Source organism: Martes martes (assembly GCF_963455335.1).
Source record: "Martes martes genome assembly, chromosome: 10".
In the NCBI taxonomy this organism is placed as follows: Eukaryota; Metazoa; Chordata; class Mammalia; order Carnivora; family Mustelidae; genus Martes; species Martes martes.
Window position 1 is genome coordinate 5,828,228 of NC_137898.1, and position 24,575 is coordinate 5,852,802.

Below are 24,575 nucleotides of genomic sequence, written 5' to 3' on the forward strand. Positions count from 1 at the left end.
ATTGAGAATTCGCTCAACTAAATACCAGATCCTTTTTATCTCCCATCACAATCCACCTTTCCTAAAGGGATACCGTAGATGCTCGATATTTATTAAATGAATGGTACCAGAAAATACCCTACATAAAGCCTTACTATTTATAATGTTAAAACTCGCACCAAGGTACAGAGAAGAAAAAAAATCTGGGAGACTGTCTGACAGAAGCATGGAACTGAAAGGCAGCGGCCCTTTCTTGCACTCATCCCCATGCACCTTATTAAATATTCTAAAGCTCACTGCTGGGTCCTTTTCTGTACCTATCATTCTAAAAGCTCTAAGTACAAGTTAAGGAGGTACTAGTGGTACCATTCAGGTATTCTTTGGATTTTGGCAGAGCTATAAAAACATGGCGAAAGGCATCAAAATATGTTACTTACTGGCCTAAAGTAGCAGCAGAATGCTGACAGAGCCACAACTTTTTTTTTCCATACGGCATGAAAAATGAAAGCTGACCTATTCCTTCAAACACTTCCTTTTCCTAGAACTCTATCTTGGCAATAAATCAGGCTAGATGTACTGACTGGGTGGTTAGAATGGTCATAAGAGGTGCATGATGACTGCTTTGCAGACAAGGAAAAACTTGTATCTCAAAACTACTAATAAGTAGTTGGTTTTATTACAAATGTGTACTAGCGGGAAGAAGTCTTTACTGGAATAAGGCTACCTGGGTTCTTCTGCACACAACCTCTTTTTCCTCTTGTACCTATAAGTTCTATCTACAATAAAGTAACAGCAATGATGTTCACCCCAAGCTCAATGTCAAGCTCACTGACCCTCCCATTCTCTTCCAGGGACAAATAAAGAATCCAGACACAAGCCCAAGCAAAAACTCTCTCAAAGCACACATACCCTAAGTTGAAAAACCATTTATTTCACCGGAAAAAAAAAAAAGTTATCCAACTCTATGTGTATACCCGCCACAAGCCTTTGGGCCAAAAAGACTCAGGAGTAGTGACACTCTCATCAAGGTCATTCCCAAGTCCAACACCCACTGGAAGCAGGAGGCAGGGAGACAGCACAACCCCCACCACAGTTTCTGCACACAATGAGGCCTGCTGGGAGAACAGAACATAAATGGGAAACTACAGAAGTATTAAAGAACAGGAAGAATGGGAAAATGGGCAGGAAGGAGGAAAGGAAGAGGTGGTCTGAACTTAGCAAGGTAAATTAAGGTCCACGGTTCCTGAGGGACTGAACGTACAGAGCCGAGAACGTCCCGGAGATGGGGTACCACGAAGGGTGTATTCTCATGCACAACCGCAGCTCGGAATTTCAGCCCACACACATCCCACCTGAAAGAGAGCACAATACAGGGGCTTTACAGCAAAGCTCAAAAGGGCTTTCCTACTTAAAACTTCAAAGAGCATCTTTATGAAGTCTGGTAACTTGCAATCCTTTTAAATTTACTTGTACCCATTCCCAGTATCACAATAACCTCTACAAGTGCAAAGAGCTTGAAGGCCAGAGAGTAACTGGGAAGGTCAAACAATCCCAGGCTGGGCCTTTCTCTAAATTAAATAGCGAATACTTTTTCAGAAAATTAAGCAAAGACAATGCACTTCTCTTCAAGTTAACCTTAGCATTCCTCAGAAAAGGTTATTTCCACATCACAAATTATCACTAGAGAGCAGAAAAAAAAAAAAGGTTCCAATTGGCTCTCTGGGGTAAAAGTCAAAAGTATGTTTGAATCTGGGTTTACTACCAAGGTCCAAGTTAAAAATCATTCAAGGTCTAGGCAAAAGTAGCATCAACTGAACAAACTTTAAGACCTGAGGGCATCCAACTCTGCCTAGTGAAGAAAATAAAAGACTATAGAGGAGGGTATGTGTAAACTACCTATCAAATCATTCTTTCTTTTCCAGCCCTATCAGAGATTTCCTATCCTATAATCCCTATATGCAAGTCACATATAGATTCTGCCTTAACTCCAAGATGACCGAATGTCACTCACCCTGTCGCTAAAAAATTATGGATTGAAAGTACTGTCTGGGATACACTGGGGACTACCCCAAACAAAAGGTGTTGAGAACCACCCTTTAATGCAACAGCAATCTCCAACACCTAGAGCCCAAAGCTGGCAAACATCAGAAAGAATATACTCAAGTAGAGCCAAATGGATCATGAGGCTCAAACTGTAGAGCAGAGGACAAAGCCAGAGGACTCAGGGTAGAGCTGGTGGTTCAAGAGTATTAAATGCCCATATCTAGTGGGAAGATGAAGGGAGTGATCTGCTTAAGGCAAAGCTCCCAACCCTGGTGTTTGTGCAGATTTGTATTACTATATACCTTGAAGAAGGAGTGAGGATGTCCACCGTAACACTGTGGGACAGTTTAAAAAAAAAAAAAAGAAAAATACTGAGCGAAGTAAATAGGCTCTTATAGGACAGACAAAGCAATGGAGTGGGCAATCTATTCAGGGAATGAATCTGTGCTGAGTGGAGAAGTTGGATTTGAGTCCATGCCCCAGACTCCGTGTTGAAAGCTTTATAAATTAAGATCTCTTTTCTTCTCTTTGCCCCAACTTACCATCAAAGAAGTCTTTTCTATAAAGCTCATAGGGAGTGAACTGTTCAGGAAATGTCAGAAAAACACTGCTTCAAGACTAAGATGATGCCACCTGGGTAGTCTTCATAGTAACTGGGACCCAAGCAATGACGACTAGTTAACTAGTTATCAATTTTATATTACTATAGGTCATATCTGACCTTTCACATAGCACGAAGCAGAAAGGAAACTTGCAACCCTTAATAATGTCGCACACCTAGGAATTTCAACGAAGGCTCTGGAGAAACAGCACACCTCAGTCTGAATATATGGGTCCCAGATTCAGCTCAATTACAGCACATAGGTGTGACCCAAGATTCAGCACACCATTCTTTGTTTTTCCAGGCACAAATAGCATCAGACGGACTCCCACTACTAGGAGCCCTGAAAAATAGCCATGAGGGCTACGGATGTTTATATATTTCAAAAAGTTAGGTAGTTAAGGACTTCTCCCTAGCCTCTGAACCATGCTAGTAACCTTACCCTAACCCAGCAAAAGCAAGCAAGCAGGGCAGCCTAACTGGAGCCTTTAGGCTGCAGGAGGGATGGCAAAACCAGAACAGGGGACACCCCACCGCTCTCACCTCAAGCCTTAAAAGGCTGAATACCGCGCCCGATCCGCATACTGCTCCCGCTCATACCGGGCCATGTCGTACAGGGAATTCCGCGCGGCCGCCGAAGCTTGGGACAACTCACTCTCATGCCCGTAACCGTAGCCCTCTCCAACAGTGGGGACTGGGCCTGTAGCGCGACGCAGGGGGCTCCGATCCCGCCCGTAATATGAAGTGGAAGCTGCGGTAACAGCAGCAGCGGCTGCTGCAGCAGCAGCAGCTGTAGCAGCAGCAGCTCCTGAGGTCGGCAACAGGTGTCTATCGTAGGGATCGAGAGAGGTGGAGGTGAGGTGACTGGCCATGGCTGTGTTCTGGACTTGTGGCAGCTGGGACAGGGTCTGCTCTGCGTAATTATACGCAGAGGCAGCTGCAGCCGCCACTGCCTCATAGGACCGGGCAGCACGGCAGCGCTTGTAGTAGGCATCGAGCGCTCCGTACGCGTTGTTGTAATACAACGAATCCCCATAGCTCATGGTGTAAGGTGTACGCACTGCTCCATATTGCTCATTATATTGCTCGGTAAAGTCTGCCACTCGGCCCGAACGATCTATCGGACACTCTTTGGACCAGTGCCCCTCTTTCCCGCACCGATAGCAGCCGCTCTGGTCTCCCATCCCGGGCGCAGTCCTAAGCCGGCTGGTGGACAACTGCACGTGCATTCGTTTGCCTTGAAGAAACAGACGCAAGAAGGGTTGCTATCACTCTTAGTCATAGCCCGCGCCCCTACCCCAGACACTGGTCATAGCAATGGCTTTACCTAGACAACTCTAATGCAGGACTCATTGCCAAAAAAAGTTAAAAAAAAAAAAATCCACTATATAAATTCAATATAATGACTTGATTTCAGGCAAAGATCAATTAGATGAAGAAGTGTTTCAGCTCTAACACTAGTTTAATGCTTGTACCCCAAAACAAGCACTTCATCCTTTGCCAAGTCACTGCAGACAAAAACTACCCTGAACAATGGCCCACTGTCAAAATAAACTACAGTAAGACTCCTCCAAGATTCTGACATTTCCCATCTTCACTACCAAGACTGATTTCAGTAAGTGGGATAATGCAAAGGCCAGTCCCCTAGCTCCCCACCCCAAAATCAAAGAGATTAAGACCCTAGAGTTACCACTGATAGAGAACATGACCCAAACATGATCTGTGGCTGAATGTGATAAGCAAGTTTCAAGATTTCTGGAACAACACTCATGAATTGGGGAAAAAGGGACAATAAATATACACAGAAGGACTGCCTTTCTCCTTAACACAGTCCTTTCAATTGCTGGTCCTGACAGTCATTCCACCAAAGATTCTTTACAATCTGAGGGCTAACTTCAGTGACCTCCTAAGGAAACAGGACAGGCAATTCACAAGATGCCTGAATTCTTAGAAAGATTTTGAAAAACATGGAAGAAAAAGGGGGAGAAAGGTGAGAAAAACTAAGACTAACCAGTATTATTAGTGGATCAAAGAGTTCGTTTTAACAAGATTAAAGTACTTTTTCTACTTAAACTAGGCATCCGAGAGATTCTAAAAACACACAACTAATAATGATATCTTCAAAATAACAATTTATATTCTGAAAATAAAAAAATACTACTTCTGGAAAACTTTACAAAAGAAACTTTTCAAGAAGTTTAATCTTTAAAATCTTTACACAGTAAGTTTCCAGCTAACATAATCTACCAATTTACTTGTAAGCAAAATTCCAGCAAAAACTTCCAATGCAAGTGGCTATGATGTACCCAAACATGCAGATGTCAAAGTGAATGGTTAGAAGCAGGAGAGTGAAGAGACAGGTCTTCTATTTAGATGTAACAATACAGAAGTTGGTAAATGGACAATTTCACATGCAAACTTAAAAGTCCTGGGAAGCGGGAAAAGGAGGTGAAGGATCAAACTACCCCAAAAAATCCTGCTGTAAACATTACATCTGCTAAGTGCAGACAGACTGCAAGTTAAGAGCTAAGATACCCAATTAAGTACTTAACTGTTTTAAAGTGCTCACCTATGTCCCTCTGGCATTTGCCCATGGGGCCACTTTGGCACCTAACAAAACCAGAGAAAACAAACCTTGCACATTCACAACATAAAGGTCATTAACTAACACCCTGACCTAAGGATGTGTCCATTCCAAAGCCAGAGGGGAAAAAAAAGTCTTTAAAAATATCTACAATTGATGTCTTTTAAATGAGCAAACTATAGAGAACACAATGGACACTGAAAAACTAAAAGGGTTAAAAGACCACCTTAATAAACACTGCTACTCCTTACTAAGGAGAATGACTAACAGTAAGAAAAGCAGTGAAAATAAAAATAATTAGCATAAGTAGCACCAGAGAGCCTACAATTCATATGCCAAAAGTTATGCCGTCCTTACTGCATAAGCTGTCCTGAACTGGTACACACTGGCCTCTCCTTAACACGTGACTGCTACAAGCAGGCACAGCCACCCCTTCTATGACTGGATTAAAGTGGAGAAGAGTGTCCAAAAATTAGGTATCATATCACAAACCCTCCACAAAGGCAATTTTGACCCCAATTAAAGTTGTTGACAACAAACAATTCTCAACTTACCAATTAAAAAAGAAAAACTAGACCTGAGAGACTAGTGACACTTTTCTTTAACAATGCACAGCAATACCCACGACACAGTGCATCCATTACTTGGAGGAACCATGATCAGACCTCCAGCTCTAAGAAAGGTCCAATTTAAGGGAAATAAACACCAAAACAGCAGCAATGACTCTTAACAAGAGCACTCAGGAAAGGAAGCAGTAACTACCCTGCCTGGGCTAAAAAGGTTGGAATATACTTTAAAAATGTAGGAAGAAGTTGTGGCAGTATCCCATAACTCGGAAATAGTCACAACCAAAAGGAAATGGTTTTTTGATACAGGGGACACAAAAGGGAGGGGTGGAGGAGCGGGAGAAGAGTTAGCAACTCACCATGGTTACCACACTCACCCTTCCCGATTGCCACTCTTGCCACAGGAGATCAAATCTTAAACCAAGAAAAGATAAAACCTTCCACATAAAGGGACAATCCATACCATTACTCATGCTGCCCTCCAGGCACACTAACAATCTAGCCAAGGCTCTAAGGTTAACACCCATCTAGATGCTCTATTCACCAAGGATGTTTAGTCTACCCTCCAAGAGTAAAAACCATTGCCATTATTGCCCCCCAAGCCCCCAAATCTCCTCCTCAGAAACTCCTAAAATCAGACTTTTATTCTGGAGTAGCCTCAACCTCCAAAGAGAACCTCTTAGTACAAGCATAACAGAAAATCAACAAGAGCGATAAGCCTTTAAAGACACCACCTATCTCAAAACTAGTTATTTAATGATCACTTATCTTTACTGGGAAGTTATGAATTGGGATTGGGGGTGGGGGTTGCTTAACAGGGATTCTGCTCCCAAAAGAGTTGTTTAGGATACTCTTGCCAGATTCTTTATATGTAAAATAAGATATAATACTAATACTGGGCTAAGGCAACAAATTCATTGTGAACCAATGGAATGTGCTCTACAAAAAAAAAGGGAAAAAAAGTAAAAAGACAAGATAACTGGGGAAATCAAAGGAAAAGGATTTCTGTGCTACTAGGCATAAGAATCTCAGGGGTTCCAAACTAAAGCCATGTGGTAGACATGGCCTAAGGTAAAGCCTCTACATCCCATGCATTCTCCATTTTAAGTCCATCACCCACAGTGCTTCACCGTCAACACCAACAGCTGTATCTCTACCCCAAACCCCTCCCTTTACTTATCCAACCTATTTTCTGCACATAGCCTGTGTTCAGCCCTCTTCCCAAAGAGGGTGGTTCACCTTGAAACTCTGTGTTGTCAAGGCCCCTAATGGCCTCCACTGCATCCTCCGCCCGCTCCATGTGTACGAAGGCATAATCTTTCACGATGTCACACTCGATGACCGGACCATACTCCTCAAACTTGGCCCGAAGCTCTTTGTTGGTACAGGTGGGACTGATGTTGCCCACATGCAACTTTGTGGAGGTTTTGCTCTTATTCTTGCTGGCTTCCACGTTGATGTTCACCCCGTGCAGCTTGTAGTGGTGCAGGTTGCGGATGGCATCCTCGGCCGCCGTCTTGTCCTCTATGTGCACAAAGCCGTAGTTCTTAATGATGTCACATTCCAGCACCTTCCCATACTGCTCGAAGAGGGAGCGGATCTCCTGCTCTGTGGCCTCCCGGGGCAGGTTTCCGATGAACAGCTTCACCATCTCGACACAGCCTGCACGGGAAGAAACAAAATTTCTAACAAAAGACCTAAGGCTCACATCAATTAAAACGAAACAAAAAACTCTAGTGAATATTTCCAGTTTTCCCTTTCTCTTACACACCCACCTCCACAGAACAATCAGAGGAAAGTGGGAATAAGGAAGCCCACTACAGTACAAACGATAGAACCCCTAAGAATGAGAAAGTCTGTAACAAAAAGGTTCTTAACAGACAAAGGGTTTGAGAAGAATTGGGAAGCTTCTAAGCAAATGGAAATGAAAACGAGGGCACACACGCAGGGCTAGAGATACTGGGCTTTTCTAGTCACTGTAAGGTCAGAAATCGAAGGTCTAACTACCGGCTGGCTGAACTGACTACTGAAATTACGAATTAGCTCTTCCTCTTGCAACCGAGCGAGCGGCCACCATTTCCGGGAAAGTGGGCCTTATAAAGGCTACGTTTTCGGGTTTCCTTTGGAAGCAGTGAACCGGCGACCCGGGCCGGAGAGCGAGGCATAAGGAAAAGTACACTAAGTGCAAGAGCGGAGAACGCCTCTCCCGAGGTGCCATCCTATGAGCTCCTGCAGAACGGGGAAATGCGTGGCCTGAGAAGGGGGCTTCAGACTCTTCAGCTAGACAACAATGTCTCGGGGTCCAAGGAATTCTAGAAAAGGGTTTCAATTTTCCTGAGTCCAAGGAAAACGCGGTTATCTCTATGGAAACCTCTAGGCAGGTAACCGAGCCAAGTCGGGTAGAAGGCAATGTGGGGAGAAAGCAGGGTATTCTCGGGGGAGGTCGTGGGGGAAGGGCTGCTTCAGGCTTACCGCGCAATGCCCAGCACCGAGGTCTGCTCTCAGAGACGGGTGCGGAGGCCGCGACCCCACTACGATACCCCTGAAGCCCAAAGAAGTGAAATAAGATTTAACAAGACCAAAAAAAAAAGACAGTGGAGGGGCTTGGAGTCTCTCACCCGCACGGAAATCAGCAGGGGCTCTTCCTCGCGGCGCAGACGCTTCTGACAAAACGCTAAAATGGCGGCGGCCGCAGCAGTGACTCTGGGTAGAAGGGGAGGTGAGTGTACCATCGGATTGGCTGCTCAGTTAAGTTAAAGACAGGCGTTCCCACAGCTCCTCTTCCTGATTGGTTACCACCAACGCCAATTACCTGAGAGGCCGGGAAGAGGTGGAAACGTCAGTAACCCCGGAGCTTTTATGCGAATGCCAATGAGCGCCTATCTGCCGAAGCCGAAGCCACTGATTGGGCAAGAGGTCGGCGTGAGGGAGGAACTACAAACGTGGGCTTCGCCGGCGGGGTGCGGCCCGCCATTAGGCGGAGCGAGCTGAGGCCCCGGTGTGGCGGTCTTTAGCTTCATGGCGCCAATTCTGTGAAGCTTCCACGTTTTGCCACCGACACGTGCACATCCTGACACTCTCCCCCCGGCCCATTTTGCCTTCTCCAAATTTCTTCTTCTATACTCCCAACCACCAACCCCTTGCAGCCAGGATGCTACGAACGATTAGCAGACCCAAACACCAGGTAAGAAAAATAACGAAGCGTCCCCGCCTGAAGAACCAACCTCCTCGTTTGCCCAAGAATCCACACTGTAGCCCTAGGAGTCCCGGAGCTCCCCCCGGATCAAAACTACTGACATAGATGGTGAAAGGAATTCAGGAAACGGTTAATGGGCGCGGCTTCAATTGGCTTATAACGGCACCGAAGTTGGCCCGGTCGGAGACTGCGTTACTCAGAAGGCGCTGAGACCAGCTCCCGCGAGGAACCAGCCTCCCGGGGTGGGTCCAAGATGAAGAAAAACGGCTTCTCTGTGTGACCTTGAAGATTGAAAACGCCCCCACCCCGCCCTGAGAAAAAACTGGAGCAGCAAAGTTTTTTGTTTTATTTTATTGGGCACCATCAGCCAGAGCTGCAGGTTTAAACTCCTAGAACTGACCTTTAGGGGAGCCTAATCACATCCAGCTATAAACAAAATACAATCAAAACAGCATTCTCCAGAGCGTCCGGCTCCCTCATCACATCTCTTTCTCATCCTCTGGCTTCTTCACATAATCCCATATTCATCGAGCAAGCAATGACCCTTTGCGAGGCAGCTTTTGAGGAGAGAGTTAAAAGCTGGAGTGCGGAAAGGTGCTGAATGAAAGAACTTAAAACAGAAGCAGTGAGTTATCTATGAGGCAAAGGATGAGATGACATTTGAGTATAACATACAACCGTCCAACGCAGCCCCCAGAAAGGGGGGTGGGGGCCATAAAAAGAAAGGAGTCAAAGTTATGGAAATGAGTTTTTAAACCAGACATGACTCGGGAATCAAGTGGTGGAAAACTAGTCAAGACTTATTCTAGGGTGGGAAGAGCAAAGGACCTAAAAACATCGAAATATAACATTTACAGGTGTAGTCATTTGATGGTCCGTTTTCATTGTAGATTTTGATACTGAAACTCAGACTGAGTAAAGGCCATATAATCAGTGATGAAGAAAATCAATTCCACGTTAGTCAGCTGGGTGTGTGCCCTTTTGAGGGGGCCAGCCATCAGATGAGGGTCAGCACTCAATCTGCAGGGAAACACATCTGGTATAGAAATCCTCTCAGCTCCTTTCAGTCTGATCTTCCAAATTTTGTGTGTCCCAACAGCTCTGGAGATAAACTTTCTTCCAAAATAACCAAAGCAGAAGAGCCCCACTCACTCTATAAACTAAGAATCTCTCCAGGCCCAAAGGGGAGAGGACTGGGAATATAAATCTCAGGATCACAATCCATGCCAGTTTGCAGACCACATCCTCCCCCCCCAACCCTGTCCCCAACACCCTCAATCTAATTACTTGATTTACCTTCTGAAAGCCTTTAAGGTGGAGTAATCACAGGTTTCATTTTGCAAGCTCATCCAACTCAGTAAAAGCACATTAAATCATCACCCGATTCTTAAAACCCACTTCAATTGGAAAATTGTCAAACTCACCCTGCCTGATCTGGTTCTTGCCAGAATCTCCCAATCTCCTTAACGACCCCCACCCCGACACACCACACACCCCAAACCCCAATTATGCTCCAGTACACTGGCCTTTTTTTCCAAGTTCATTCAGGCTGAAATGTTCTTTCCCCAGGTCCTTTGGTGGCCACCTCATCCCCCTACCCCAGCCCTACCTTGGAACTCCATGCCATGACTTCATGTTATTTTTCCAAATACTTACCACCACTTGAAATTCTATTTGTTCATTCCATTTCCTTCTACCCTTTCCCCCCTCCCTCATCAAATACTTGTTCAAGGGCAGGGACCTTTTCTTCTTCCTTACTCTATCATCAGTGTTAAATGCACCTGGAACATGGTAGGCACTCAATTATTTGTTGACTAAGTTAATACAGAGGTGAATGAATGCAAGACTTCTTGGAAACCAAAAGGAGAAATACTTCGGATTTTCAGTCAACATCAGTTTAAGACCATTCACCCTTATTTTCAGAAACAAGCACTTTTACCCCTATCAACTTAGTATGCTCTCCAGTCTCCCTCAAACAGAAAAAGCAGGTGCTCAAAAGCCAGGGGGTCACCTATGCTACAGCTTTTGATCATCAGGAATACCTACTTGACACATGCTAAAAAATGAAGCTTTAGATAGAAACATCTGTTTGTAGTTCAAGCATCTCCAATACTGTTATTCATCTATCCGACTCTATTGTATTGAGCACTAAAGCAGCTTAATATTCATCCCTTAAAAACCATTAAGGTTTACAAATTTAAAGCATCTGGTCCAAATCCTCTACCTTACCAACCCAACTATGCAAAATAGGATTGAATGCAGAGTTTTTTTCTTAAAGCACCTTGTCCAGTAACACTTTAGGTGCTACTTGCGTGACTCTTAATTTGCTGATCGAGTTACCAAGCACCTAAAAGGAAAGCGACTTGTCCAAAGTCATCTAGACAGCTGACAGCCAAGCATAAATACACATTCTCACTGCAGATCCCGAAAAGACAGAAGTACCTGGAGCCTGGACTCTTGAAAGAGCAATAAAGGAAAAATCCAAACTTAAGGGAAAAATCCAAACTTAAGGGTGAAACACTGATGTCAGTGAAAACCATTCAAATGTGAATAAACAAATCTACTACTTTCACACCCTTAGGGGTGTAAAAAAAAATATATATATATATATTATATATATATATAAAAATATATATATATATCTAATTTATGCATGTTAAACTCTGGCTCCTATCCAGAAACGAGTTACTGGTTTAACAAGAGCTCAAATTAAAAATCAGTATTCTCCAGGGATGTCCAGATTAGCCTTCCTTGACTAGGCCAGTCAAGCAAGCTTCCTAAACCTCCAATCCCACTGGCAGCTACACCCTCTTACCCTCCCCTTTCTGTTTCTGCAGGTTTCCTACCCCATACCCTTCTTTACCACATCCAAAGAGAATCTGATCTCAGGACACTGAAGTGTTGTCTGAGACTGCAACTGACAAAAACTGGTGTGGTCTGTGTCCTATTTTACTCCTAGGTACCACTCATTAAAAAAATCCAGTTTCACAGATTCATATGTGCTGCACTCTCCTAAATCCAAAGCCCTTTGCTCAGATGTGTGTTCCACTAGGCCAACCCAATCTCTCCAGAATGTTCTAACTCCTGTCTGTGAGACAGCTAGCGCTTAAAGAGCAGTGGCTATATACGAGGTCCTACCCTTGTCACACGTTCTCATCTGATCCTTCCAAGTATTATAATGATAACAAGCAAAGTCCTGGATAGTTCAATTCAAAATACTGATTCAATCCCTTGATCTACTTTCTAACTAAGTGAAAAATTTTTTTTAAGTTATTTAACCTACAGCCTCAACTTCCCCATTTATAAAAGAGATTTAAAACTACTTAAATGGCACTTGGATTGCAATGAAGAACAAATGAAATTCCTGTATGAAATGCACTTTTAAGGGTGCTTAGTAAGTGTTCAATAAATGTTAGCTATTATCTTCATTTTATAGATGAAAAAACAGGCAGAGTTCCTGACACGTCCAAGATCACAAAGCTAAGTGATAGAAACACGATTCAAACTCAGGAAACCTGGTTTTAGAGTCAACACCCTTAGTCATTCTCTCTGTACCAAGTCAATTTTCCAACCAAACAGATCCTATTTCCAGAAAGTTGTAACTAGTGGCACTGCCTCTTATCTTCCACTACCCTAGTATTGTTTATTAACTGTAACTAATTCACTAAGATAGGTCCTGCCTCCCCATATTATAAATTCAAGGTCGCCCAAGGGCTCAGCTACTTCAACACTGTTATTTCCAGTACTATAAACACACAATATTTCTAATGATTTAGAGCTACTTGAAATAATTTTAATAACTTTTTTTCTTGGAAAACCCCTTTTATGATCTCTTAACTATAAAATTTAGGTGAATATAAATTTTTCACCTCATCTTTTTTTAAAGATTTTATTTATTTATTTGAGAGAGCGGGAGCACAAGCAGTGGGGAACGTCAGACAGAGAGGGAGAAGCAGACTCCCCGCTGAGCAGGGAGCCCGACGGACGCCGGAGACTCGATCCCAGAGACTCAATCCCAGGACCTTGGGATCATGACCTGAGCCCAAGGCAGACGTTTACTTAACCAACTGAGCCACCCAGGCAGCCCTCACCTGTTCTCCACCTTTTCTTCTCTATTATTACCCAACCTTCTATTAGATACAGTCCATAAATCTAGGAAATTTGTTTTCATTATGACCTCAGTCATCCCCTATTATGGTCAGCTTACTTGGCTGGATAGGGCAAAATGACTGGAGAACCAACAGTCTGTGCAGACACTGGTAGAGCTTAACTGATGTGCATAACTGAACAGCAGCCTACCGAGAGGCTGACCCAGTCACAGTGACAGTCCCATTGCCTCCAGTACAAGGGATGGGGCCCCAGGCCTACCCCAGGCAGAATTTGAAACAAAGTCCAAACCTCAGAAGGGAGCAGACTGACAGGGCTGGAAGCCCCTATGTGATCTTGTTCCAGGAATAAGTCATCTTAAACTTCTCCAATGAAGGCCAAGTTGTAGAGGTAACAGATGCAGAAGTGCAAAAATCTGAAGACACTGCGAGCCCATATTCCCCACCCTCTTATCCCAAAGCACACACAGTATGTCTGTCCTCCCATTCACTCAACCCAACCACCTCCAAGTTATAGGACCCAGAACTCAGAAATCCACAAAAAGCAAAGTATAAGGAGTGGGCTATAGGGTTAACACAGGTGGCACATTTTAAATAAAAGAGAAAGGGAATTTTAAAACAATCTGCAAGAAAGAAGAGAATGACACGATTTAGCTTTGTACCCTCTTCTACTTAAACAACGAAAAACCTGAGGGCTGAGGCAGCAAGGGCATCAGGACCTAAAGATGCCAGTGATCATCTAGGGCCAAGTCACTCTGAAGAACGTGGGCTGCAATAAAGAACGCTGGCCCCAAGAGCACATTTAGCTGTTTTTTTTTTTTACAGGAACCCTGGGATTAGGGTAGTGGCACAACCCTCACTGAGAAAAAAGGAAGACAGAAAGCCACATGACAAAGAAATATTACAAATACACAAGCCACAACCACAGCCCTGTAATCAAACAACCCTCTATTTTCCAGAGTAATAGAGCTAAGCTTGTTAGCTTGGCCTTCAGATCACCCCACCCTCCCTGCAGAAAAGTGACAAGAAACCTATCGAACTCCCCCTCCCAGTCCTGTAAAGAAATGAAAAGGAACAGCGAAGCACCTGGAGGCAAAGCAGTGAGCAAAAAGAGAAGCACAGACAAGAGCTATGGCCCCAGTAACCCCCTGAAATTACAGTCAGCGTACACAAGAGCTCATGGTTAAAAAGATTATGTACTTTTGCCCACTGGGCAGAGGGAAGAGAACATCTGGGGGAAGCCACTCTGTCACAGGCGAATTCACGAGAAGCCAGTGAGAGGCAGAAAAGAACCCACCTGAACTCCACCTGATTTGACAGACAACTCCCCCAAATCGCCTTGCCCCAGCAGGCTTCCATAATCCAATCTCTAAAACCCCCTTTCCCAAAGGAACATCAGCAGTTTCCTACCCAGCCAGTTTTCTTCCATTCACTCATTATTAGTAAGCCCAAACGTCCATCTGGTCCGTGGCTGGAACTTTTCTTTATTCTTTTTTTTTTTTTTTTTTGCCCAGGCCCTCTCAACAGCCCCCCACTCCACCCCCCCGCCCACCCATCCCAGAATTCAAGTATAGAAAGAATCTTCAATTCCTCACCCTAACCCAGCATCCCTTCTTGGGTTATGCTTGTACCTCACCCCCTTCCCAGTCTGTGAGGACACCTTCAACTATAAACCCAGCAAGAAAACACCTAGAAACCCCAACAAATGGGAGATAAGGGAAGTTGAGTCTCAGGGCACTATTACAGCAGAAGTTGGCAGGACGCAGGAAGGACGCTCCATGGTGATGTTCAACAGGCGGAATACCGGGTCTCTAACCAGATTCCCCAGACCTCCTTTCGATTGTCCCTGCTCCTCCTCTCTTTAACCACAGGGAAGTACCAGACACTGACATCACCCCTACCCCACCACTGGCTCCCTTCTGGGTCCCAGCTTCAGCACTCATGCCCACCCTCTGGAGAATCCTCTAGACTTTAAGCACCAAAGCAGTTCACTTCCCCACTTCTCACTTGAGAAGCCATACCCCAGAACCACCCTGCTGGAGCACAGGTTGTTTCTGACCTAGAGATAAGTTAGGGGGAAACAGGCAATAAATTTATTGCACCTTGGTGTGATCAATTCAAGTTAAGGGCTGAGAAAGTCCAAGCAACTTGGTCTGGACTCTCCAGTCCTAAAGATGGCAGACTAGCAGGCCAACGATGACCTATATCCCTCTGGGCAGCAGGAAAATCACTAATTCCCACATTCAAACCCCTTTCCTTATCTGCCCTGGGGTTCTCCAGCTGCCTTTCCCTTCGCTGTCATGACTTCCTGGATGTCAAACTGGCTCCTCTGAAACTGAGTGCAATCAAGACAATGACAACCAGGTTTCCAAACTGCAAATTGCCCCAAGTTTTATTTGTAGTCCATACAAAAGGGAAAAAAAAATCAAGGTTTTCTAACACCACCTACTTGGGGAGATGGGGACGTGGGACTGTGCCACTCAGCATCAGCTATAACATCGGGGGGACAGTAGGGATTTGGACGTATACCAACCGACTGTCCCGACAGGAACGCAGTCTCAACACAGTCCATAGAGGGACAAAGTCAGGGCCCCCTGGACTGCTGGCACAGCTTGGCGCATAGGAAATGGTTAAGCTAACCCTTTCCTGGCCTCCCTCACATCTAAAAAGAAAAAGGCGCCGCCGACCTCAGCTGCAGGTTGCTTCCCCATCCAGACGACCTTAAATATCGCGCACAAAAATAAAAGGGAGCCAGGAAAAAATAAAAACATAAAAGAAATTCCCATCCTGGGAGATGGGAAGCAGGGGAGAGGGGAAACCGCAGATCTAGAGCCAGTAGCAAGATTTGCTGCTGAGGCGAAGGAACAAAGTAGGTTACTGCCGAACACTCAAAAGGATCATCTCCTGGGGAAGGCCCACAGGGTAGAGGGGATGAAAAACCGCAAACGGGAGAGGTATGGGCCAGTGGTTATAACCCGGGTCTGCACCCTACCCCACCTTTCCTCTCCTTCCCTCCCTGTGGTGCCCCATCCCAGGATGGCCCTACATGCGGCGCTGGTAGCCAGAGTGCATCTGAGCTGCCCGCAGGTAATCATTATAGGAGCCCGAATAGCGTGCGTAATCGGAATGGGCATCGGGCAGGCGACGGTAATCCAGCGAGGACTTTGTCGGCGAGCGGCGGAACGAAAGCTGCGACTCTGATAAACGGCGGTAATCAGAGAGCTCGGCTAAACGCCGGTCGGAACCATACCTAGTCGAGAGAAGAAGACAGTTGGTGAATGAGACAATTGAGGGGAGGGCTCCAGGTGGGCATGGGGGAGATGCCAATGGGGATAGGGAGGGTGTGATCAGATTGGTCTCCAACAAACACGATTTTGTCAGAAGGCTCATCACCCTATCCAGGGCAAGAAATCAAGCCTGGTTCAACTCAGTGGGAAACCAAGCCCACCACCGAAGCCCTCCCTTCTCAACTGGCCAAGGTGGATTTGGTCTACATTCCCAAACCACAAACAAACTATCCCCCCTGGGCCCTGCACAGAAAGACCTTGGTTGTTTATCAACAGAACGGCGGACGAAAGCAAGGTCCCCAACTTCCCAAAGAGTGGACGCACCTCATACACCTTGCCTTCAGCCAGTGAGTGCCAAAGGGACTACTCTTTCAAACCCACCCCACCAAAGCCAGGACAACCACGTAACAGGCTTAAGGATCCTTGAGACGGTGGGAAAGGCTGTGAGCCACAATCCTGCAGGCAGTAGCTCCAATGGCACTTGGGCTAGCCTAGACAGGTGACACTTTTCCCAGCCTGACTAGCTGGTACCACCCCAGGCTGAGCACTAATGCTCCACCTGAACCCTGGTGACCAGAAAAGCTCACAGACATCAACCCCCTCGGCCTTCGGACATCCCATGGGAGTAGAGGAGTGAAGACCAAAGGAGGGGCCAATGGCTCCAGTTTCCCTCCCATGCCAACCTCAGCCCCTTGCCCTAAGCCCCAGCTGGGGGCAGAGGCGGGGGGGCATACAGTACCTTTTCGACATGGCGACAGCCTTTTTGTAGGGATCGTCGTAGCTGGCCCGGGGTGGGGAGAGGCGGGTACGCTCATAGGGCGGCGGGGTGCTGTTGGCGTTGGCAACGGCCCCCTGGGACATGGACAGGTAGGCTGCAGACGGCTGACCTGCCCCATCGTAGGCATTGCCCGGCTGGCCACGGTAGGAGGCAGCAGCCTGGGGATGCTGCTGGGCAGCATAGGAAGCAGCCAATGAGGCTGACGACTGAGTGCGGTACGGAGCTGCCAGGGTGGCAGAAGGCTGGGCCCCATAGGCAGCTGCAGCACCGTAGGAGCCAGTGGCCGCGGCAGCTGACTGAGCCCCATAGGAACCTGATAGGCCCATTGATGCTTGAGCCCCGTAACTATTCAGCTGGGTCTGAACAACCGGCTGGGCCCCATAGGAGCCAGCCATCGGGGTAGTGGCTTGTGCAGCGTAGGCAGCTGGTTGGCTGGCATAGGCAGCAGCTGTAGCTGGCTGTGCCACATAGGCAGCCGGCTGGGAAGAGTAGGAAGCAGCCTGTTGTGCAGCATATGGGGCAGACTGGGCATTGTAAGAGGCCGAGGGCTGGGCATTGTAAGAAGCTGCCTGGGCCCCATAAGCTAGTGAGGAGGCTGCAGACTGGGCCCCATAAGAGGCTGCCTGGGCCCCATAAGAGCCTAGGGAGGAAGCTGCTCCCTGGGTGTTGTAGGAGGAGGCAGCCGCACGAACCCCATAGGAAGAGGCAGCCTGCGCGCCGTAAGAGGATGGCTGGTTACCATAGGAGGCAAGGGAGGAACCCTGAGCCCCATAGGAGTTGAGCGAGGAAGCCGCAGCTGGCTGACCCCCATAGGAGGAGAGGGCCGAGGCCGAGGGCTGGGCTCCACCATATGGGCCAAGCGAGGAAGCTGCAGCAGACTGGGAGCTAGGGCTAGCCAGCTGGCCCCTGTATGGGGCCCCAAGGGAGACAGAGGGCTGAGCGCGGTAAGAGGCTGCCTGGGCTGTCATGGGCTGAGTCCGATAGCCGACACCCAAAGAGGCAGAAGGCTGGGCCCTGTAGGCAGCTCCCAGCGACACTGAGGGCTGGGCCCGGTAGGTGGCTGGCTGGGCCGTCAGAGGAGCCACATAGGAGGCTCGGGGAGGTGAACGGCGCAGGGGGCTGCGGTCGCGACCAAAGAAGGGTGGTGTGGGCTGACGGGCTTGCCCATCAAAGCCACCAGTGCTGTTGCCAAAAGCCTGCTGGTAGTCGAAGGTGGCAGAGAAGCCACCAGTTCCAGGGAATGCCGTATCCCCAGCCCCTGGTTTCTTGGTCTTGTCCCCAGACTGGATAGCCAGGCCGGGCCCCTTCTTCTGACCCTTGGTTGAGAGTTCCACGTTGATGCGCTTGCCCTTCACTTCTTTGCCGTTGAGCTGCGCGATGGCGGCTTTGGCATCTGCTTCCTTCTCCATGTGAACAAACGCGTAGTCTGATAAAGCAGCAGACAGAGGGTTAGCAATTAGGGGGGCAGGGCATGCTACCTGATGGGTCCCAAACTGGACACACAACAGCACCCAGCTGTTGCCAGCTAACTCCAGGCCTCCAAACCCTCCTCTCCAGGAGTATGTCATGAAACATGGCTCCCATGTAACAAAGCTTCCGACTGTCCAAAGCAATCACCTTTCCCTATGGCCTTCTCCCCAATCTCCCCCTTCCCCCTGCAACTTCACCCAACTTTCTGGCGAGAGAAGAGAGAGCAAAGATGAACTGTAACACAGGATGAAAATCTTTCCAACTTCTCCAAGTGTAAACCACCGGACAAAACACAGAAAGGGCTCCTGGATCACTCAATTATTTAGTGTTCTCTAACCCAAGGTCACCAAACAACTACTGCTCACCTTTGAAGCTTAACTCTGAAACACTGGAAATGACCACCGTCTTAACATGACCCATGTCTCAGCCCAGGGTCCAATTAAAGCAAGAGAGCTAGACTGCAATGCACACTTCACGAAATTCCTCCAATGTGATCTCCCCCTTTCTCAGAGTACTTCCACACACACAACAATCCTATGAGGCAGGCAGAGCAAAAGATCATGATCTCTACTTTACAGGTGGGGAAACATACTCAGAGAATATTTACATGGCTTGCCCTAAATCAAAATGTATTAGAGCCAGGAACAGAATCCCAATTCTTCTGTGCCCCTTCACTACCAGTCTATCCCTGAGAAGTCAATGTGTAAGGCTGAACCGTGTACGTGACTAGAAATTTTAAACTTACAACAGAAGCTGGAACGCACGTAAATAAGCCAGTGAGGTGTGGGAATGGAAACCAAGCCTCTTGGCTGAGTTCAGGCCCAAAGCCCCTCCCCCAAGCTACAAAATATCCTCTACTTGTTCCTCTTCAAAGGACAGAAATACACCTTAACCCTTGGACTCCTGTTCACAGGACGACTGTTTACAGGGAAGATCTGGTTTCCTAGACTCAAGATGAGAAGCTACAATTACTGCAGCTTGTGGGCTCTGCTAAGCAGGTTACCCTTGAGGTCCTCATTCAGGATTTGAACGAGCTGTGGTGGGATACAAACTCAAGACAGGACGCTGATCTCGAAGTCCTCAGTTACCACAGAGGAGACAATTTAAGATTAGAAGAGGGAGGAGTGGGAAGAAATTCTTATTCATGCTCAAACTCACAAACCACAAAGGTGCAAGCAGGATATGAAAAACAATGGCAAGATCATGCTCATGGGAGATAAAGCCATGCACTTAAACCCATCTGAATCTGTGGCTACTTAAGTACTAAGTACTTGGATGCCATCTCTCCCACATTAGTTTAGGAAATGAAGAACTACCTGGATGAAATTACTAAAATTCCATTCTTGAAGATAAGAAATCCTTTTAAATACCCTTGAAATAAGTGTCCTCTAATTTCTAGAAACTTTCATACTGGGATGCCCTCTCTAGCTGCTCTGAGAGAGCAAATCAATTTTTCTCAATATGAGGCATGCCACCAACCTGCGTCTCTTACAAATGAAAATAAAAATGTAATTAACAGGTACAAATCAGAAGTATGGTACAGCACAAGGAATCCTGGGTTGGGCACTTAAAAGTCTCAGTTATAGACCCAGATATCACTGACTTGCCAAATCTATCCTACCCACCTCAGAGTTAGGAGAGTCAAATAAGTAAATAAAAGTGCCTTTCAAAATATAAATAGCTATATAATAATAAAGAATTATGATGACTATTTAAGTCTAGAAATAACCATAAGCTTCTCTCCCTACAGAACACTTTCCTTCATTTTTAATAATAAAAAACAAGAGCTACCATAACATTTGTATATACAAACTTAGAACCTGCCAGAGATGATAAAAAAACAAAACGAACCATCACAACTCTCAATCCTCACACCCCCATGATCAGAACCTGATTTCTCACCTACCAATTTAGGCAAGTGTTCCTTTTGGCTTAGCCACAGGGTACTAGAACTGTCCCTATGGTCTCTCACCTCCACTTTGGGTAAAGGTAGCTAAAAATAGTTACTAGTGGTCAGAGATCTCCTTAAAAACAGGCTTGGCTGACCCTCCAGAGAATGCAACTGGCAAGCAAAAAATGGGAGCTTGTAGGCAGATTAAGAGAAATGAAAAAATCCCAGGCACTATGAGAGAATATTAATGAATGGTATTATAGTCCTGGCTAATCCACCAGCAGATTCCTGAGACTAGAACAAGGTAGGAAAAACACCCCACAAAAACTTCAAACTGTTTACAACAGCAAAAGGACGTCCCACTGTCTACTCCCTATTTAGCTGGGTTTTGTTAAAAAACCAAGTTGAAATCTGAAAACTGGGATTTCACATGTAGAATTCAACTGACTGTCCACGTAAGTTATATCACTGATTTTTATAACTGATTTTTTAAAAAGCCATCAAATACACTTAAAACCAATTAATACCAAAAAGTTCCTAAGCCAGACATTATAAAGAGATACGTGACTTGGTTGTACAGCTGATTCAATGACATCAGGGCTTACCCTATCACAGCCAGCAGCCAAACCAAAACCTAGCCCTATCAAAGATGCCCAGGAACCCACTTAATCCTAGGACGATGTAAAACCAGAAATCTAAAGAACTCCAGGACCCATCTGCCTGAAGAGCTAGTTCAAGAAACAGTAATCTCTGAAAGAAATCCACTGCATTTTAAAGGCACTAGCGAACAATCTTTCACACAGATCACCTACTGTCTGGTGGCATCACAATTCCTCTAGCACCGAAGTTAAGAGAATCTAGAAAAATGAGTTTTCCTATCCTGAGAAGAGTGGAAATCTCTTAACTTTAAACTACAGATTTGTTACAGGAGGGTAAAAGGGCCCCCTACAAAAACAAAACAAAAAAAACAAAAACAAAAACAAAAAACACAAGAACAAAACAAAAAAACCCAGAAGAAACCATTTCCTCTTCTGCCTTACAGACCTCCCCCTGAAGCCTAAATGGTTCCTAAAGCTGTCAGCAACTCTCATACTTCATTTCTGGACACCCAATAGAATGTGACCTGTGGACAGTAGTTACAATCCCTGTCGCTATGGAGATTTTTGCTCTGTAAATCCAATCATATCTAAGCTTCAAGGGTAACCAGGCAACTATGTTTTTCCTCTGTGAAATAAAACAGAACTGGTTTGCTGTGCAACCCCAAGCTTCTGTGCTGTTCAAAGACCCCCACAGCCCAATACCAAAAGACTCGATCAACGAATGCCCCATTCCCAACCCAAGAAATTCGTGTTTATAAAGCCAGAGCCAGTCTCTTCTGCCACATTCCCCACTTAAAAACTTCACTTTCTTTCATCTCAAAGAGACAGAAAAGCATCAGTGGAGAATATGACAGTCAAATCTTTCCCAGAGTCTCTTACATCAAAGTGTATCAGGACCTCTGGTACTTATCAGGGTAACTACAAATAACAGCTAACCACTACTCCTTGATGTAATTAACACATTTCTGCTAACTGAATGTTTACAAAAGGATAATAGACATAACTTTCGCTTTCTCACTAGAAGTCAGCCAGTTCTATAAACCACATGCTATTATCCACTTCACCCTCCCCACCACTGTCACTTGGTCTCAGTCCAGAGCGAATCAAGGCAAATTTTTGGTTTCTCTACCACCTGAAAGCAAGTTCTTGACCAATGAGTTCCATGGAGACTGTCCCCTCAGATGCTAGTTTCTAGATTCCCAATATAGTAGACACGTTGCCTGAGAACCACAAAGGAAACTCGGTAGATCAATTAAACACAGAACTCTCATAATGAGTCATGTACCCCCATCCATTTCCTGGCCAGATGCCCAATCTAAAGGCCTTCCTACTCTTAACTCTAAACAAAAACAAAAATCAATGCACAGAGCCTGCCTTAGAGCACCAGCAGGAAAGCTTGATTCTGGATATTTGTAGACTTGCATAACCTGAGTTCAGGAAAACAGAATGTGGTATTAACGCAAAACAAGGAACTGCTCCTAGCAGTGGAGACTACGACCCTTCACACTTTCCCAGTTACAAAAAGACAAAGAATGGCCCAAAAGATACACCTTTCCAAGAGAGCAAGTGAAGTGTCTTGGTGGAAATAAGCACCTGCACCCATTTATTTCCTATCCCCTAAACTTTTCACACAGGGTAAGGGCAGGTATGAATCCAACACCCAGAGTAGGGCATCAGATGCTCCCCCAGGCTGCAGCCTTGAGGATGGCAAAGTTAACTCTGATCTGTTCCCAAGGGAACAAAAACTGGCCACATACACAAGGGCTATCCCAACAAACCTTGCCAACATAAAGGAAACAGAACTTACGGGAGACAAACCTAGACTACAAAAGTCAACACTGGGTCCCAAAAAGGAAGTCGGGCCTAAATTAGTGATACATTTTTCTCAAAGGCCAACTAGGGATCTACCCTAAGGATCAGACTACTCCAGCAAAGACAAATAGCAAGTAAGTCTGTGTTGCCAATGTTTAACGAAGACCCCTCACACACCCCTCTCAATGTCCCCCTCAGCCACAGAGTATACGCCCCCTTGCAAAATCACCGACCTCATAAAAGAACACAGCCCCAAGGGCATGGGCTGGCAGGTAAAGGTTAAGGAAAAGAGGCCTTCATAAAACAAGCCTCCTTCCACATTCGAAAGGTCCGGGTTTCCAGTTTATAGATGTAAAATCGAGCCCAAAGTAAAAAAAACCAAGTTTGAGGGACTTGGAAAATAGCGTTGCCACACCTAACCCACCTAACGATACTGAAATGCCAAAGTGATTCGGAAGGGGCCCCTCCTGTACCCACGAGTGAGTAGACCCATGCCACACAAAGCTAAAAGATCCCAGCCCGAGAAACGTCCAAGGGCCCCGTTACCTTCCGCTCGGGAGCATTCATCGGGAGGGAACACGAGGGTGGCCTTGGGGCGTCAGCCCCCACCTTTTCCCTCTTCCCTTGCTCTCTGACCGACGTCTGGAGAGAAAGTGGGGAAGTGGCGAAATCTTCCCCGCTCCATGATCCGGCTTGTGCCCGTCACTTCCCAATTTCCGTTCGGTGCCAGGCCCAGGAGACCAGTGGAAGACGCGCCCCCGGTACACTCGCAAGTCTCTCAGGCGCGTCCCCGGCCCCGTAGCTCGGCTCACATCGGCCGCCGAACCCACCCAGAGCCGCTTCCTCCCATCTGGAGAATGGTGCTTGACCGCAGGGGAGGAGGGTGGCTCTACCCAACGCGCCCCCAACACCTCCGGCCTCGCTCCCGCGGACTTCCCCACCCTCCCCAACCGCGCGGTGACCGACCCCCGGGAAAGGGGCGTGGCTAACAAGCAGAGTGCCCAGAGCGCGCCCGCGCCCGCGCCCCCGCCCCCGCGCGCCCCCGCGTTACCTTTCACCACGTCACACTCGATGACGCGTCCGCGGCGCTCGAAGAGGCTGCGCAATTCCTGGCTCGTGCACGCAGCCGACACATTGCCCACGAAAATCTTCCAAGTGTTAAGAGGCCGTGGGCGCGACATCTCCACCACGAGCGCGCGCCCCGGCCGCAGCTCGTGGCCGTGCAGAGCCTCGATGGCGCGCAGCGCGCCTGCGTTCTCGCGCATGTGCACGAAGGCGAACTGTTTCATGACGGCGCAGCTCATGACCGTGCCGTAGGGCGCGAAGAGGGCTGCTAGCTCCTCTGGCGTCGTATCCGCCCCATCGACGTTTCCCACGAATATCTTCATTTTGTCGCCGCAGCCGCCTTCCCGGGGAGCCGGGACCTCTCCTCCAGCGACAGGCGAGACGTCCGACCGGCCGGCAGTCCTCCCCAGGAATGGCTGGCGACCGAGAACCCCGCCGCGCAGGCGCCCTGACCTAGCCAATCGGGGCCCACATCCCGCGCGTCCTGCATCCAATCATAGAGGCTGAAAGAAGATGCACTCAGGCGCAGCCAATCCCAGAGAGTCTGGAGCCCGCTCGTTAGCGGAGGGGGCGGGAAAGGGACGACGGCGCGCGACCA

At 46.9% G+C, this 24,575-nt stretch overlaps 1 protein-coding gene across 8 annotated transcripts; it reads right to left on the bottom strand.

The window, feature by feature from the left end:
* Positions 1-890: 890 nt before the first annotated feature.
* On the bottom strand, positions 891-24,389 carry LOC308350388 (RNA-binding protein 14). Of its 8 annotated transcripts, XM_080815582.1 has the most exons (5): positions 8,392-8,532; positions 7,013-7,435; positions 3,782-3,860; positions 3,167-3,451; positions 891-1,331 (listed from the first exon to the last, which is right to left on the bottom strand). In XM_080815582.1, the coding sequence occupies exons 2-4, from the start codon at positions 7,422-7,424 to the stop codon at positions 3,175-3,177; spliced, it is 768 nt and encodes a 255-aa protein (XP_080671708.1). In that variant the 5' UTR covers positions 7,425-7,435; positions 8,392-8,532; the 3' UTR covers positions 891-1,331; positions 3,167-3,174. The 8 variants fall into 8 exon arrangements, with proteins under 8 accessions (XP_080671708.1, XP_080671706.1, XP_080671707.1 ...); XM_080815580.1 differs by having other exon boundaries at positions 3,167-3,860; positions 8,392-8,585; XM_080815581.1 differs by having other exon boundaries at positions 3,167-3,860; positions 8,246-8,460.
* Between the last annotated feature and the right edge of the window lie 186 nt (positions 24,390-24,575).